The following is an 18,723-nucleotide window of genomic DNA, read 5'->3' as shown; positions in this document are numbered from 1 at the left end:
TGATAGACTGCAAAGTAAGATTCATATTGGTAAACATTGTGAGAGATATCATGTACTTCTGAGTAAGTGACAGACCAAATGAGAAAAAAACCCAAATTAATGCTGTATAGATTTTTTTTTTTTTTGTATTTTTCTGAAGCTGGAAACGGGGAGAGACAGTCAGACAGACTCCCGCATGTGCCCGACCGGGATCCACCCGGCACGCCCACCAGGGGGCGACGCTCTGCCCCTCCGGGGCGTCGCTCTGCCGAGACCAGAGCCACTCCAGCGCCTGGGGCAGAGGCCAAGGAGCCAACCCCAGCGCCTGGGCCATCTTTGCTCCAATGGAGCCTTGGCTGCGGGAGGGGAAGAGACAGAGAGGAAAGAGGGGGAGGGGGTGGAGAAGCAAATGGGCGCTTCTCCTATGTGCCCTGGCCGGGAATCGAACCCGGGTCCCCCGCACGCCAGGCTGATGCTCTACCGCTGAGCCAAGCTGCCAGGGCTGTATAGATTTTTTGAACAGCCTTATATTATAAATCTGATTTACTAGGTATACTAATCTAAGACAAATATAAAATGAACACTTTTTCAAACATACACAGCATGTATAAAAATTGATCAGAAGTTGTGCCTTAAATCATAACTAATTTATAAAATTTAGTAATATACAGAATTCAAGAAACAAAACGATAAGCAGAGAATTTTATATTTGTTACTAAGAGAACTATTGCTCTAATTTTAAATAACCTGTGTTACTAATAAAACAAAAACTTATAGCAAACCATATATGAACTGCAAAGACACAGAAATATCAAGGACTCCTAAGGTTACTTCTTTGAAAAAAAAACTAATAAAACTGATAAACACCTCAGCAATAATAAGAGAACACAGATCAGTGGCTGGGGATTGGGTAGAGGTTAAGGAGGAGCAGTAGGGATTGATTACAAAGGGACATGAGGAAGGGCATGAAGGATGTGCTACTTATGTTCATTGTGGTGATAGTGTCACAGGTGTATACACACTTCAGAACTTAGCAGATTATATACCTAAATATGTTCTGTGTATTATATGTCAATTATATCTTAAAAAGACTTTAAAAACCTGTTTTGAACAGTATGAGAAAGTTAATTGGAAGCCAGTTTACTTGTGAATGTGGATATAAAAATTTCCCAAAAGTAGTAACTCATAATATCCAGGAAGATATGAGAAGAATAATATTTCATGACCAAATTGATTTTATTTCAAATATACAAGTTTTTTTTTGTTTTGTTTTGTTTTTTGTATTTTTCTGAAACTGGAAACGGGGAGAGACAGTCAGACGGACTCCCGCATGCGCCCGACCGGGATCCACCTGGCACACCCACCAGGGGCGATGCTCTGCCCACCAGGGGGTGATGCTTTGCCGCCCCTCCGGGGCGTGGCTCTGCCGCGACCAGAACCACTCTAGCACCTGGGGCAGAGGCCAAGGAGCCATCCCCAGTGCCCGGGCCATCTTTGCTCCAATGGAGCCTTGGCTGCGGGAGGGGAAGAGAGAGACAGAGAGGAAGGAGGTGGGGGTGGAGAAGCAAATGGGCGCTTCTCCTGTGTGCCCTGGCCGGGAATTGAACCCGGGTCCCCCGCACGCCAGGCCGACACTCTACCACTGAGCCAACCGGCCAGGGCCTATAGAAGGTTTGTTTAACATGAGAGAAATTAATTAAGGTAAATGAATCACATTATCCTATTAATGAAAAATCTATCCATCTCAAAAGTGTGGAGGATATGTTTGATAAAATTTAATATTCATAATAAGATCTCTTATATTAGAGTACAAGATATGTAAGGGTATTTCCTTAAAAGTATCTATAAAATTCCTATAACAAACATACTTAATGATATTTTCCCCCCACAACATTTACAGCCTTGGTTGATAGGATATAGCCATTATTCCAAAATTCAGCCATCAATATACTGTACAACCTTATTTCTCATCTACAATTAATAGGAATATATTTTACTTTATATTGAACATAGAGGCAAAGTGCCAAAAATTAAAGTACAACCATAAAGTCTTAAATTTATAGTTTAAATATCAAAAGAAACAGTTCCCAAAACCATGAAAACATGAAGTAACTGCACAGAAAAAAATAATGGACATTTAAATCATTTCACTTTTTATTTATTTATTGACAGAGACAGAGAGAGAGAGGGACAGATAGGGACAGACAGACAGGAAGGGAGAGAGATGAGCAGCATCAATTCTTCGTTGTGGCTACTTAGTTGTTCATTGATTGTTTTTTCCTATGTGCCTTGACTGGGGGGCTATAGCAGAGCAAGTGACCTCTTGTTCAAGCCAGCAATGTTGGGATCAAGCCAGCAACCTTGGGCTTCAAGCCAGTGACCTTTGGGCTCAAGCCAGCAACCATGGGGTCATGTCTGTGATTCCCACGGTCAAGCCAACAACCTCACACTTAAGCTGGTGAGTGAGCCCCTGCTCAAGCCGGCAACCTTGGGGTTTCAAACCTGGGTCCTCCACATCTCAGTCCGATGCTCTATCCACTGCACCACCGCCTGGTCAGGCTCATTTTTTCTTGTATATATTGTAAACAGATGTATTTATAACTTCAGCCTTCAAAAAAGCATACTTCATAGTCATTATTCATTTCAAATAGACAAATGTTTTTTAAAGAACATTTAACTTAAATTTCATAGTTGATTATAAAATGGTACTTGAAAAGTTGACCTATATAAGGAAATAAGAGTTCTGTTGAGAGAGATGGTAAACAATAAATATAAAGTACACTGCAATGTTAAAAACCTCATAGTGCTCAATAGGAAGATCAATAAAGATAACTTAATATTTCTAGGGGCAAATGTATTTAGCATTATAAATTTAAATGAAAATTTTATGTATGAATTCAATAAGGAATACATTTAAACTGTGCATTGTCATATAATCATCTATTTTGTGTAAAATAACAAAAATGATGTACTTTTTGAACATGTGTACATTAAAACCAAAGGATTATTTTTTCCTTTTTCCTTCATTGGCAATTTTGGGTGCATTTTTAGGTTTTGGTTCCCGGAGGGCATTTTCACAAATCTTGAAGCTGCATCTATGTGCCCAGTTTGTCAGCCTTTTTCTTGCCTGTTATTTCCTTGGCTCTGTTCATCTGTACACTTGATTCTAAATCCTGCTTTACTGAATGTTTCTTAGGATTAACTCCGCAAGTTGCCAAACCCAAAACATTGAATTTTATGTGTAAGCAGAAACTAAATTTACTTTTTCTTTGTCAAATGGATCCAACTTCTGAGACACCTCATTTCTAGAAACAGACATCATTGTCTTTATTATGTCATCTACAGCAGTGGTCCCGAACCTTTTTTGGGCCACGGACTGGTTTAATGTCAGAAAATATCTTCACGGACCGGCCTTTAGGGTGGGACAGATGAATGTATCACGTGACCGAGACAAGCGTCAAGAGTGAGTCTTAGACGGATGTAACGGGGAATCTAGTCATTTTAAAAAAATAAAACATCGTTCAGACTTAAATATAAATAAAACGGAATTAATGTAAGTTATTTATTCTTTCTCTACAGACCAGTACCAAATGGCCCACAGACCAGTACCAGTCCGTGGCCCGGGGGTTGGGGACCACTGATTTACAGCACCAGTGGAATTTTCAAATGCTGATAAATACTCATGAATTTCTGCTGATAGTCTTCATTCAGTTCTTCTGCCTTTCTGACCAACTCACTGGCCTTTCACTCCTGTCTCCTGGAAAAGTAGTCGGCAGTGGTGACATCAGTGAGTCACTGTTTCTGCCTGTGGCGCCAGTGCCACTTTCTATAACAAATGTACTTAATGTTGAAAAATGAAAACTTTGATATGGGGAATTGCGAATATGGCTGCTGTGAACACTTCTGATCAACGCTCCAAGTAGATCTCAGTTAGGGTAGTCTGGTAAGACAAAACCTTACAAGGTGTGTGTATTGGAGAGGAATAAAAAATACTATTATCATTTGTAGATGATATCATTTCTATGTAGAAATTTCCAAGCAATCTCTAGATAACTTCTTAGATATAGTAATGAGTATTCAGCAAGATTAGACTAATCAATAGAATATTTTTTGATGTGTACTAGTAATTATGTAAAACTGGATAATTACTTTTGACAATCCCCTTAAAAAGGAAGTTTTAGGGAAAAATTTGAAAGGTTTCATATAATATTTCTGGAAAAAGTAATAAAACTTGATTTAGGAATATTAAAGGAAGATTAAATAAATGGAGAGAAATACCAATGGAGTTGGAAGACTGATTTTTTTTTTTCTTTACAAGGACAGAGAGAGAGTGTCAGAGAGAGGGATAGATAGGGACAGACAGACAGGAACGGAGAGAGATGAGAAGCATCAATCATCAGTTTTTCCTTGCGACACCTTAGTTGTTCATTGATTGCTTTCTCATATGTGCCTTGACCGCGGGCCTTTAGCAGACGGAGTAACCGCTTGCTTTTGCCAGGGACCTTGAGTCTAAGCTGGTGAGCATTTTTTATTTTGCTCAAGCCAGATGAGCCCGTGTTCAAGCTGGCAACCTCGGGGTCTTGAACCTGGGTCCTCAGCATCCTAGTCCAACGCTTTATCCACTGCACCACCACCTGGTCAGGCAAGACTGAATATTTTTAAGTTGTTCTTCCACATTAATAGATTTGGTATAATCCTGTTCAAAGTCACAACTTTTTTGAAACGATGAAAAGATTCTGAAATTTATTTGGAAATACAAAGGAAAAGAAGAGTGAAGACTTTTGGAAGAACAAAGTGGGAAGACTTTCTTTACTGGTTATTAAGACTTCTTAGGGTTAGATATTTTGATATTGCTAAGACTATACAAATAGACTAATGGAACAGAGCCCAGGACCATATATGAATCCACACATACATGAATGCTTGGTTTATAATAAAACAGGCAGTGTAGTGCTATTGGGAAAGGATGATGTTTTCAATAAATAATGCTGGAAAATTGATTATCTAGTTGGTGAAAAAATAAAACTGGATTCTTCACATTATATACTGTATTTTCCATATATAAGGCTCGCCCTTTCCTGAAAAATTTGGGGTCTAAAAACTGGGTGTGTCTTACACAGTGGTTGTAGCATTTCAAATGCCATAGATGGAACTGAGGATGAGGCAATATATGAAGATGTGATTCGTCATCAGACACAGATGAAGACAAGCTAATTAATGGATGGGAGTTTTGACAGTGATGAGTTGTATGGATTTTATGATGAATAAACCTTGAGTTTAATAACTTTATGTAATACATTTTTTTTTCAAATTTCAGCCCCCAAATTAAGGTGCATCTTATACATGGGGAGATACTGTAAAACAATCTCTGTTGGAATTTTAGATAGATAATACAAGTGCTTTTAAAAGATAATGTAGAAGGGTTAGGGCAGGCAACTAGGCCTCAAATATAGATTACCGTAAGTAGTTTGGACTTATTTTAAACATAATAAAGGTCACTAAAGTTTTTTTTTTTTTTATAGGGACAGAGAGACAGTCAGAGAGAGGGATAGATAGGGACAGACAGACAGGAACGGAGAGAGATGAGAAGCTTCAATCATCAGTTTTTCGTTGCGACACCTTAGCTATTCATTGATTGCTTTCTCATATGTGCCTTGACTGCGGACCTTCAGCAGACTGAGTAACCCCTTGCTCCAGCCAGCGACCTTGAGTCGAAGCTGGTGAGCTTTTTGCTCAAGCCAGATGAGCCCACGCTCAAGCCGGCGACCTCGCTGTCTCGAACCTGGGTCTTCCGCTTCCCAGTCTGACGCTCTATCCGCTGCGCCACCGCCTGGTCAGGCTCACTAAAGTATTTTGATCCAGGAGCTGATAATTAAAAATTGGTAGAAATTAAGCGAGACTGTAATTCTGTTTTTGGCCATGTTTGAGACTTGATTTTCTCATAACCCTTGTACAAAACATTTAAAAAATGTTGATAAATCCTAGCAAACATTTAAAATGTTTCTCTGTGATTGAAAAATACTGAGGAAAAGTTTGAGGTTAAATAATGAGCTAACGCTTAAGGATGCTTATTTATCACCCCTTTTTGAGTGAGGCAAGCATGTCATTAATTTTCAGTTATTCAGTAGAAAAGTAAAGCACAAATACTCTATATGCATGTATACTGGGTCTCTAGCATTTTGGTTCCATTATTAGATTTGGGAAACAGAACAGTTTATTTAGGAGTGAGAATGATTTCTTTAACATGTTAGCATATTGGAAAAGTTATTTCAGGTTGATGTTAGCAGTAAGAATAAAGGGATAGAAGTGAGAACAGTTGGAAAACACTAAGAAGACCATTGTTACTAGAACTATGGTTTATCTTATAATTAGACATAAAACATTTCTATTTAGTAATGTTTGAAGTCATAGTTGTAAAAATCTAAAATGTGTATAAAATGATTTTGAGTTGAACTTAAGTTAAAAACGGTAGCCATCCTAAATAAATTTTCTAAAAAGTATAACAGTAATGCAAATGTAAATCTGTGGGAACTCTAAACTTAATATAAATTGGCAGACATTACCCCAGCCAAGATTGGTATTAAAAAAGACTGATGTATTTCGTTTTCTTTTTTTATAAACAGCTTTATTGAGATACTGTTCACATACACAGTTCATTCATAAGCTGTATGATTCAGTAGTTTCAGTTTATTTACATAGTTGTATAACCATTACCACAATCTGTTATTGAACATCTTAATCTCCCCGGAAAGAAACCTTATCTATTCTTTAGCCATCACTTTGCAGCCTCCGCCTTATCTCCCACCAAGCCCTTAGGCAACCAGTGACATACTTTAAGTTTCTGTAGATGTGCCTGTTTTAGACTTTTCATATAAATGGGATCATACAATTTGTGGACTTTTGTGGCTGGCTTCTTTCAGTAAGCTCAATAAGCATAGTGTTTTCAAGGTTCATTCATATTGTAGCATTTAACAATGCTTAATTTATTTTTATTTTTAAAAAAGATTTTATTTATTCATTTTAGAGAGGAGAGAGAGAGAAATAAGAGAGAGAGAGAAGGGGGGAGGAGCAGGAAGCATCAACTCCCATATGTGCCTTGACCGGGCAAGCCCAGGGTTTCAAACTGGCAACCTCAGTGTTCCAGGTCGATGCTTTATCCACTGTGCCACCACAGGTCAAGCCTTAATTTATTTTTTATTGACAAATAATACTCTGTTGTATAGATATGCCAGGTTTTATTTATTCATTTATTCAGTTGATGGACATTGAATTGCTTTGACTTTTGGCTGTTATAAGTAAAATTATGAATACTTTGTGTACAAATTTTTTGTGGATATTGCTGGATCATATGGTAACTCTATGTTTAGTGGTTTAGGAAAGTGTCAGACTCTTTTCCAAAGAGGCACAACATTTTACAAGCAGTGTATGAGTGTTCCAATTTTTCCACATTCTCATCTACACTTGTTATTATCTTTTTATTATTATAACCATAATAATGATTTTAAAATGGTATCTTATTTGGTTTTGATTTGGATATCGCTAATGACTAATTCTGGGCCCTTTGTATATATCTTCTGTGGAGAAATTCCTATTTATATGTTTTGACTGTTTTTAAATTGTTATTTTCTTTTTATTGTTGAGTTATAATTGTTCTTTATATAGTCTTGACCCTAAACCCTTATTAAATATATATATTTATATATAATTTCCAAATACTTTCTCCTATTCTTTAGATTGCCCTTTTTACTTTATCAATAGTGTCCTTTTAAAGCAGAAAACCTTTTAATTTTAATGCAGTTCATTTTATCTTTTTGGTTGTTGCTGTGTTTTAGGTATCTATCAGTGTATTGTTTGAGTACTACTTTTGAAAATGGTTTTTGTATATTACTTGATCTTGAATTAAGATGTAATTATGCTATAATTTTATTTGCATTTTAAGACTGATTAAAGTCAGTATAAGTGGCATTTTTTTTACAATTTTTTCTTTCATTTAAAAATATTTTAATTTTTTCTGAAAATTTTGTTACAGCTCCATAGTGTCAACCCTGCTTGCTCTTATGGATGGATTAGACAATAGGGGTGAAATTGTTGTTATTGGTGCTACAAACAGACTTGATTCTATAGATCCTGCTCTCAGGAGACCTGGTCGTTTTGACAGAGAATTCCTTTTCAACTTGCCTGATCAAAAGGTAGGAGTTCCGGGTTTTTTTGTTTTTGTTTTTTGTTTGTTTGTTTTTTGTGACAGAGGCAGACAGAGATAGAGGGATAGGGACAGATAGACAGGAAGGGAGAGATGAAAAGCATCAATTCTTCATTGAGGCTCCTTAGTTCATTGATTGCTTTCTCAAATTAGCCTTGACTGGGGGGCTACAGCAGACGGTGACCCCTTGCTCAAGCCAGCGACCTTGGACTCAAGCTGGTGAGCCTTGCTCAAACCAGATGAGCCCGCACTCAAGCTGGAGACCTTGGGACCTTAAACCTGGGTCCTCCACATCCCAGTTCGATGCTCTATCCACTGTGCCACTGTCTGGTCAGGCAGGAGTTCTGTTTTTGATATAGTAGAAGTTATTTGAGATTCAATTATGAAACATACATATACTTTGAGAGTGTTATTTTATAATTTTTTCTTTTTAAAATAGATGCTTATGGGATATCCTGGTTAAGTCTTTAAAATACATTGTAATTATTAAATAATTTGGTCTTTTTATATTAATAGTTATCAGAAAGTTTATGATTTTTAAGGAAGTAAGAGAACACTTGATTAAGTTACTATGGATGTTTACTTAACTCCTTTGTTCTACAGATTGTAGTAATTATCTTTTTGGGGGGTGAGTAGAGAGAGAAGGAAAGAAAGAAAGGCGGGGAGAGGGGAGGAAGCATCAACTCATAGTTGCTTCTTGTATGTGCCTTGATCAGATAAGTCCTGGGATTTCGAACCGGTAACCTCAGTGTCCCAGGTTGACACTTTATCCACTGCACCACCACAGGTCAGGCTGTAGTAATTATTTTATTTTATTTTATTTATTTATTTATTTTTTGTATTTTTTTTCTGAAGCTGGAAACGGGGAGAGACAGTCAGACAGACTCCCGCATGTGCCCGGCACGCCCACCAGGGGCTACGCTCTGCCCACCAGGGGGCGATGCTTTGCCCCTCCGGGGCGTCGCTCTACCACGACCAGAGCCACTCTAGCGCCTGGGGCAGAGGCCAAGGAGCCATCCCCAGCGCGCGGGCCATCTTTGCTCCAATGGAGCCTTGGCTGCGGGAGGGGAAGAGAGAGACAGAGAGGAAGGAGGGGGGGTGGAGAAGCAAATGGGCGCTTCTCCTATGTGCCCTGGCCGGGAATCAAACCCGGGTCCCCGCACGCCAGGCCGACGCTCTACCGCTGAGCCAACCGGCCAGGGCCTGTAGTAATTATTTTATATGGCAGGTTATATGGCTCTAGTTAGACAATGTAGCTTTGTTCCCATAAAAATAATATTTGTAGAGTATTGGTGGGTTTATGAATAAGATCCCAATATACAAATTTTTATAGAAATAACCATAACATCATATTTAATTAAAAGCAGCATATGTTATTCACTACAGTATAGTTTTTAAAAGAATGTGTAATTAAATCATTTTTCCTAATTCTACTTGTAATTTTTGTTAGTTTTGGTTTGACCAGTTTAATCATTAATACTTTCTTTCCTGGGAACTTATATATATATATATATATATTTTTTTTTTTTTAATAATTTTATTTTTTTTAATGGGGTGACATCAATAAATCAGGATACATATATTCAAAGATAACAAGTCCAGGTTATCTTGTCGTTCAATTATGTTGCATACCCACCACCCAAAGTCAGATTGTCCTCTGTCACCTTCTATCTTGTTTTCTTTGTGCCCCTCCCCACCCCCTATCCCTCTCCCATTCCCCCCTCCCCCCCGTAACCACCACACTCTTATCAATGTCTCTTAGTTTCACTATTATGTCCCACCTACGTATGGAATAATACAGTTCCTGTTTTTTTCTGATTTACTTATTTCGCTTCGTATCATGTTATCAAGATCCCACCATTTTGCTGTAAATGTTCCGATGTCATCATTTCTTATGGCTGAGTAGTATTCCATAGTGTATATGTGCCACATCTTCTTTATCCAGTCATCTATTGATGGGCTTTTTGGTTGTTTTCCTGGGAACTTATATTTGAGAAGGAGAGACATATGAAGAGAAGCTACAGTATTTGGCAGTGCTTCCCATGCAATTTAACATATCACATAAGCCTAATTGTAATATTTATAACATTTAGCTATATACATATAAACTAAAGAAGCATAGAAGGTACTATATATAAATATATGTATATAGAAACACACTCATGTTATATGGCTTTGATTTCAGGTTTCTATATAAAATGCTTGCTTTATATACATAGATGTGAAAGACTTAGTTATTAAGACAGTATAGAAGACTATGGGGAAATGACAGCAGTGGCTCTATGATGTACAGCAGTTAACACCTCAATTTAAAAAAAAATTTTTTTTTAATTTTTTTACAGGGACAGAGAGAGAGTCAGATAGAAGGATAGATAGGGACAGACAGACAGGAACAGAGAGAGATGAGAAGCATCAATCATCAGTTTTTCATTGCGCGTTGCAACACCTTAGTTGTTCATTGATTGCTTTCTCATATGTGCCATGACCGCGGGCCTTCAGCAGACTGAATAACCCCCCACTCGAGCCAGTGACCTTTGGTCTAAGCTAGTGAGCTTTTTGCTCAAGCTAGATGAGCCCGCACTCAAGCTGGCAACCCCGGGGTCTCGAACCTGGGTCCTTCCGCATCCCAGTCCGACGTTCTATCCAATGTGCCACCGCCTGGTCAGGCAACATCTCAATTTGATATCAGTTTGCACAGCCACTAGTAGTTCTCTCGCTTTTGGACTGACAATCCAATTTATAGGACTTAATTTGGCACCAGGTTTCCATAGCTTTGTCAGGACAGGGAAGATAACACAGTAACATTTTCATTATCCAAGTGCCGCTTCCAGGGTTGTACCAATGCCTAGAGGTGTGCTTAGTTGTAGAAGTCGAAGCTGAAGTGGTTTTGGTCTACTTCAGCACGGGAGAACAGCAGTGGCCTTATTTGAGATCTTACAATGGTCAAGCATATCTTTTAGGCTCTCCCAGTATATGGGGACTGTGCTTAGTTCTAAGAGTCTTCATTTCAGTACAGGAAGCCATTACCTTGATTTCCCAGTTGTCTTCTATCTTGTCTATTCGTGTAGGCCTCAGGGTCTATAAGCCAATCATATTTCTCACAGTTAAGAGGTTTAACAATAAATAAGGTCTAAAATAGCATTGTCCAATTAAATTTTCTGTGATGATGGAAATGTTCTTTATTTTCATTGTCCATTGAACAATGTCCAATATGACAGCCACTAGCCAAATGTGGCTGTTGGGCCCTTGAAATGTCACTAGTGTGACTAAGGAACTGAATTTTAAGTTTTATTGAATGAAAAAATTTAAATAGCATTATATAGCTGGTAGCTTACTGTATTGTACAGCATGGATCTTGAACATAGTTTTCCATATTAATTTTAACTATGTTTTAAGGGAGCTGTGCTGTGACTCCTAAACCTAAGGTCATTTTTCTGTCTTGGGTCTGTTGAAAAGAGCTGGACTGGCTGTTCACCTTTTTTCCTTAGCTGATATTTAAGGTTATGAGACTAGATGAGATCCCCAAGTCTTTTGTTTTAAGAGCAGTCAGTGAATATGAGGAAAATGAGGAGACTGGGATTCTGGAAGCCATGTTAAGAAGGTGCATTAAGTAATGACAGATTTAAATCAGTACTGATTTAAATCAGTAATTTAAATCAGGTGACAAAGAAAATTAGCTGTGCAGGAATTTAGCATTATGTGAGTCATTGGTAAACTGATGGGAGCAATTTCAATTAGTTGTAAGTGCAAAAAAGCTTGCCTGGAGTATGATTAATTTAAGGGAGATTAAGAGAGGAGGAATTAGAGGCACTGAATGGAGATATGTTTTCACGGTTTTGCTGTTAAAGGAAGCAGAGAATTGAGGTGATAGATTTTGAGGGAACAGGAGGCAAGAGGTGTTTTGTAACTTTTAAGATTGAGAGGCGTACCCAGTAGAGAAGGAAATTTTGGTGATGAAATTGAAAAAGAATTATCAGAGTGTCCCTAATTGGAATGAGGGGGAATAGGATTTAGTGAGTAGTGAGAATGGCTTTGGATAGGAATTGGATAGTTCATGTGTAATAATAGGGGGACGGCAATATTGTAGGTGCACATGCTGGCAGGTGGACAGATTTGGTGTGGGTTGTCTTTGGAAGTTTTCTTCTGATTGCTTCAGTCAGTGACTTGGAAAGCAAGGTCTGAATGAGAAACTGAGTGTGAAGACAGGCTGAACTAGTCTGCTAGGAGATAGGCCTGATGAGTGACTAAGGAGGGATTAAGGTCAGTCATAAGAATCTATTTGGGTCATTAATTTAAAGTGATACCAGTCAGTGTTTCATATTAGTCCCCTAGTTTGGGCAATGGAATATTATGACTCTTCCTATATGACCAAGTAAAAGTAAAAAAGAAAAAAAAAGAGAAAGTAATAGTAAGTGTTGGTTCCAAATTTTAGTAATGTTAACTATATATTAGCATAAAATACCAAATATCTTCTTTATACAGTATTATCATTAACACTATGATTATTGTTATACATGTTATGTGTATGTTTATGTATTCTGAAAAATGAGTGCTTGAATTTGCCTTTACCTCTCAGTAGAGGAGGCTACTTTTCTATTAGGGGAAGACATATAACTTATTCTTCTATATGCAATATAGAATAAGGTATGTAATGAAATGGGGTTTTTGGTTTGTTTTTTTACAGAGACAAAGAGAGTCAGAGAGAGGGATAGACAGGGACAGACAGGAATGGAGAGATGAGAAGCATCAATCATTAGTTTTTTGTTGCGTGTTGCAACACCTTTGTTGTTCATTGATTGCTTTCTCATGTGCCTTGACCGCGGGCTTTCAGCAGACTGAGTAACCCCTTGCTTGAGCCAGTGACCTTGGGCTCAAGCTGGTGAGCTTTTGCTCAAACCAGATGAGCCCGCGCTCAAGCTGGCGACCTCGGGGTCTTGAACCTGGGTCTTCCTCATCCCAGTTCGACTCTCTATCCACTGTGCCTGGTCAGGGCTAGATGTTTCTTGATTTAAATAATTTTTTCTTTATTTTATTTCTTGTCTTTATGATTGATTATATAGAGAAAGAGCAAGGCACTTAAATATCTTAAAGACCTGACAATAACTTGGACTTTACGTAATTAATTTAATTTCTCTGAACCTTATTTCGTGAATGAAGAGATAAGAACAGATCTTTTTTGGGATCTCTTCCGGCTTAAAATTTTTTTTTTATGTGTTTCTGGTTTTCTAAGGGTCTTGTGTAAGTTGCCTGTACTGTTAATATACTCTATATAATAGATTCTTTATTTTTTGAGAGAGAGAGAGGCAGGAAGGGAAAGAGAGAGGATGAGGGGGTGGAGAAAGGGAAGGAGAGTGAGAAGCATCAACTAATAGTTGCTTTTACTTTAGTTGTGCATTGATTACTTCTCATAAGTACCTTGCCTGGGAAATCAGACCTCGGGCTCAAGCCAGGCACTTACTCACATGTGCCACTAGTCAGGTTTCTTCACTTCTCAGAATATTCAGTGTCTTAGTTTGTGAAACAGAGATAAGATCTCTGTTATACATCTCACAGGGTTATTATGAGAATCAGAATTATGTGGATGCCAGGGTATTAGAAGTCTTTAAATTCTTTAAAAATAAATAAATTCTTTTTTTTCATTTTAATTTATTAATTTTAATGTGGTAACATTGATAAATCAGGGTACATATATTCAGAGAAAACATCTCCAGATTATTTTGACATTTGATTATGTTGCATATCCCTCAACTACAGTCAAATTGTCTTCCGTCACCTTCTATCTGGTTTTCTTTGTGCCCCTCCCCTCCCCGTACCTCCCCCCCCCCCCCCCGTTATCATTACATTCTTGTCCATGTCTCTGAGTCTCATTTTTATGTCCCACCTATGTATGGATTCATATAGTTCTTAGTTTTTTCTGATTTACTTATTTCACTCAGTATAATGTTATCAAGGTCCATCCATGTTACTGTAAATGATCCGATGTCATCATTTCTTATGGCTGAGTAGTATTCCATAGTATATATGTACCAAAGCTTTTTAATCCACTCATCCACTGATGGACACTTGGGCTGTTTCCAGATCTTCGCTATTGTGAACAATGCTGCCATAAACATGGGCGTGCATTTCTCCTTTTGAAACAGTTCTATGGTGTTCTTAGGGTATATTCCTAAAAATGGGATAGGTGGGTCAAAAGGCAGTTTGATTTTTAATTTTTTGAGGAATCTCCATACTGTTTTCCACAGTGGCTGCACCAGTCTGCATTCCCACCAGCAGTGCAGGAGGGTTCCCTTTTCTCCACATCCTCGCCTGCACTATTTTGTGTTGTTTTGTTGATGATCGCCATTCTGACTGGTGTGAGGTGATACCTCATTGTGGTTTTAATTTGCATTTCTCTAATGATTAGTGATGTTGAGCATTTTTTCATATGCCTATTGGCCAGCTGTAAATTCTTTAAAAATAAAAACTCATTTGCTTTTCTGAGGTATGGTTAATCCATATATTTGTTCCAACAAATACATTTGAGAACTTGATATATTTTATTGTACTTTTTTTATAAAGACAAGAAATTTATTGACTTGTGTTTTTTTGTTTGTTTTGCTTTGTTAAGGCAAGAAAACACATACTACAGATTCATACCAGAGACTGGAATCCAAAATTGTCAGATGCTTTTTTAGGTGAATTGGCTGAAAAATGTGTTGGTGAGTGCTACTATTTTAACTCTTTGATTGTCATTGTTTGTTCCTCTCAGCTTTCCTTTCCCCTTATGTTTGGAATGTGAATGAATATAGTTATGAATCCTATCTTTGTGCAATAGATGGCTGTACCTTTAAATGTAAAAATTATTTTAAACATTGCACTTAAAAATTAAACACTTCTATGTTAGGATTTTAGCTGTCACTAGGTGACTTACTAACAAAGCTCAGTAGTAATATTACTTTCATTGAGTGCTGGATTTCCATAATGTTACTATAGTGTTTCCTTTTAGGAAATGTCCCTTTCAGAAATTTTACTAAGAAAAGTATGTAACTATAAACTTGAGAGATAAAAGTTCACGTCAAAGGCAGGATTTTTAGTCTTTCCCTTTGCAGATTACATGATGGACTCACCTTCATGAAGTTGAGTGAGAGGAGTCTTCAAAGAACATACTTAATGGCATCTGCTAGTATTTCCCCAAATATAAAACTTTCCAATTTAATGTTAAATTTTTAACAGATGGAAGATCTCCCCACAGAGTAAATGAAAACTACTTTCCTAAAAGGATGTGGTGAGAATATTTTGTGTATATAAAAGACTATACATAGGAGATGGAATTTAGGGGTTTGGGTTCTAATCAGGTCTGAAATAAAATACGTATTTAAGCAATCACGTATACACATAGGTATTTTTCCTTCATTCTTTTCCTGTCTTAAGTCTTTTTTCCTCTAATTTTTCTCAAAAATATAAAAGATCTCTCTTCATTAACTTTTAAAATATTATGAAGAAATTCCTAAAAATAAGTCCACTAAACATCAGCAGCCTATTGGGAGAACTTTAAAGTTACCAAAACCAAAAGAACAACTAGTTACAAAAAAACCATTGTGATCCACCATCAAATACTAATTAAAAGTTAAATAGAACATTAGTCCATTCAGTTAGCTACATCCGAATTATCCTCTTCATCCACAGGGACCTCCATCTCCGAAGCAGCATCTCAGCTTTTGAACCTCAAAGAACTCGACATCTTCTGGTGAGGAGAAAACGTAAATCTCTCCAGCACTACTCCAGTTTAAGCTTTGCCTGGTATCAGAGAGCATGCGCCAAACCTATTTCATGTACATTTGGCTTGACCTTCGCAAAGCCCTGTGCTGCTTTATTGGAAAGGGTGGTATTTGGTGCAGAATCCAGTCTTTTCCCATTTTGAAATTGGACCCCTTTTATTTCCTGCTATTTTTATGATATTGTATTTGAGTACAGCTCAGACTGGGGAATCTTTGTAGATTCTTCTGTGAATTTATCACAGAATGATCCTAAACTGAAAAAACCAGAAGTCTTCAAATAATTTTGGAAACTCCCTAAAACATAGGTATTTAAAAATTTCTTTCTATTACCCTATCTACTATGTGAAATATATACTCTTAATTCTTCATCCTAAGTTAGAATCTTAGTTTCCTTTTTTATTTCCAAAGACCACTGCTACCATTTTCCCAAGTGATTTATTTTTAGCTTTTAGTCAGTTTCTTAAGTTAAAAATTAACACATAATTTTTTATAGGACTGAAAAACTTCTCTTGCCTTTTTTTGGGTGGTGGTTTAGAATCTACACACACATACACACCATTTTCTTCTTGGAAAAAGACATAAAATCCCATTATAGTTTTTGCCTGTGACATTTATTTCATTAAAAAAAAACCAGTTTATTTAAAAAAAAAATCAAAGGCAGATCTTCAAACAGGAATGAAATAGTAATTACTTTTAAATTCATTATGATCTTACCACTTTATGTATCACAGACATGTTTTAACAAGTATGGGTTCAGTTCAGGCCTAACAAAGAGTATGCAGTCTTGTTGAACAGCAGCAAAGATAGCTGACCTCTTAGAGGTTATGGATTTGGTAACTTTGGTAAAAGTTGTGAAATAAATTCACAAGTACTTGAAGGTGTTTGCATGCATAGTAGGTGTGATTTTTAAGTAGTATTAAAATAATTTCGGTATCCAGAACACATACACAAATAGTAGGAGCTTAGTGTTAATAAGAAGTTGAAACTGAGTCATATTTCTCTATTCATTTTCAGTAAGAGGTCCAAAACAAAGTGTACCTTTGAGGCATCTGTCTTGCGAGCCTTCATTCATTATGTTTGATGTTTTACTTAAAAATAACTTATAAAATTTTATTATTGCCTACTTGTCTGTAACCTCCTTGGATAGATTAATCAGACAAATTTCCATCTTAATAGCTATATTCAAAAGTGCTTTTTCTTTGGTAAATAGATATTTGGGTTCATCAGAGTTTTAGAATTGTAATGGTAGAATTAGTATGGTTATGGAATTTATATGATAAAGATGTTGATTTTTTCCCTTAACATCAACTTTTAACTTTCAAAAGGCTATAGTATATTTTCAGTATTTCTAGCATGTTTATATCATCTATTTTTCTAAACCAGGACTCTTTTGAGAGTGAAAACATATGTTCTTAATTATGACAAGACAAGAGGCCTAAACCAGGGCACTTGGTCACCCAAAATGTAACCTGTTTAGCTATAGTTTTGCTGTACTTTTAATTCTGTTTTAGAGTCTCATAATGGAAGTATATTATTAATTTAGTAGTTACTATTTTTTTTGTATTTACCAGAATCACTTGTAAAGCTTACTCAAAATACACATTTATAATATTAAACCACAAGAGATTCTGATTTACTAAGTTTGTTGGTAATATGTTTTTGTTTCAGTTTTATGGTTTATTCAGATGAGTAGTCAAGGTTGTGCACCACAGACAAAAACTAATAATTCTCATTCACGAGGAAATGTAAAGAAGATAAATCCTATCTTTTACAGTCTATTGTTTATGATAATTCTTGTGAAAATTTTCTTCTTTAAATGCTATTATTGCTAAGCTTTTAAATTATTTTTAATAAATTAAGAAAGTGAACAATACATTACTCTTATGTATATTGTTAACATTATGTAAACAAATGTTATGGGCAACATTTACTACATAAAATACCTTTTAGTGGCTTTTTTTTTTATTTTGCATTGTTTCTGAGTTCTTTTTCTTTTTTAACTTAGATATTGCACTCAAAATTAGGATCATATTATATATATAGTATGTTCACTGTGTATATACTTTTAAAGAAGAAAAAGAAATGTGGTAGTTTATATTGATAAAAGATAGTAGTTTATTCTTTACTTTCTCTGAAACAGATTATTTCATTAAGTATTTATAACTGAGCTGGTGTTCTACAGTTAGAATGTTGAACTAATTTAACAGATATGTATGGCACAGGAAAAGATAATTTTATTTTCAGGGTTATTCAGAGAGAAATGGAAAATAAAATGAGAATAATGGTAAATTTTGTTATTTTGCAGAATTATTTGGGAGATTAATTGCTGTCATGGGACAGTTTTAATTCTTAATATTATAGTTTTCTGAATTAAATTCTCACCAGTCATAATAAGTTTTCTTCTAATTCTGAGTAAATGTTTCTTTAAGAATGCAGTACTTTCTATGTTTTTCATAATTTTATTAAAGTTGTTACACAATGATTAAGTTACTTTAGTAATAAAATTATTTAGATTTCTTAGAAGAAAAGCAGAGCTCAGTGGATATAATTTGGTTTTTTTTTTTTGTATTTTTCTGAAGCTGGAAACGGGGAGAGACAGTCAGACAGACTCCTGCATGCGCCGACGGGGATCCACCTGGCATGCCCACCAGGGGCGATGCTCTGCCCACCAGGGGGTGATGCTCCGCCCCTCGGGGGCGTGGCTCTGCCGCGACCAGAGCCACTCTAGCGCCTGGGGCAGAGGCCAAGGAGCCATCCCCAGTGCCCGGGCCATCTTTGCTCCAATGG

The 18,723-nt window shown here is 36.7% G+C and overlaps 1 protein-coding gene and 1 pseudogene across 5 annotated transcripts in view; one reads left to right on the top strand and one right to left on the bottom strand.

The window, feature by feature from the left end:
• Positions 1 to 18,723, top strand: part of ATAD2B (ATPase family AAA domain containing 2B) — a 164,116-nt gene that overhangs the window by 71,413 nt on the left and 73,980 nt on the right. For all 5 annotated transcript variants that reach the window (XM_066234023.1, XM_066234022.1, XM_066234020.1 and 2 more), the window contains exons 14-15: positions 8,009 to 8,168; positions 14,787 to 14,877. In XM_066234023.1, coding sequence (XP_066090120.1) covers positions 8,009 to 8,168; positions 14,787 to 14,877 — 251 coding nt within the window. The remainder of the gene's footprint in view (positions 1 to 8,008; positions 8,169 to 14,786; positions 14,878 to 18,723) is intronic.
• On the bottom strand, positions 2,984 to 7,428 carry LOC136308371 (nuclear nucleic acid-binding protein C1D pseudogene; annotated as a pseudogene).

The sequence above is a fragment of the Saccopteryx bilineata genome, chromosome 6 (assembly GCF_036850765.1).
Source record: "Saccopteryx bilineata isolate mSacBil1 chromosome 6, mSacBil1_pri_phased_curated, whole genome shotgun sequence".
Taxonomy (NCBI): domain Eukaryota; kingdom Metazoa; phylum Chordata; class Mammalia; order Chiroptera; family Emballonuridae; genus Saccopteryx; species Saccopteryx bilineata.
This window is presented reverse-complemented; position numbering and strand designations above follow the sequence as displayed.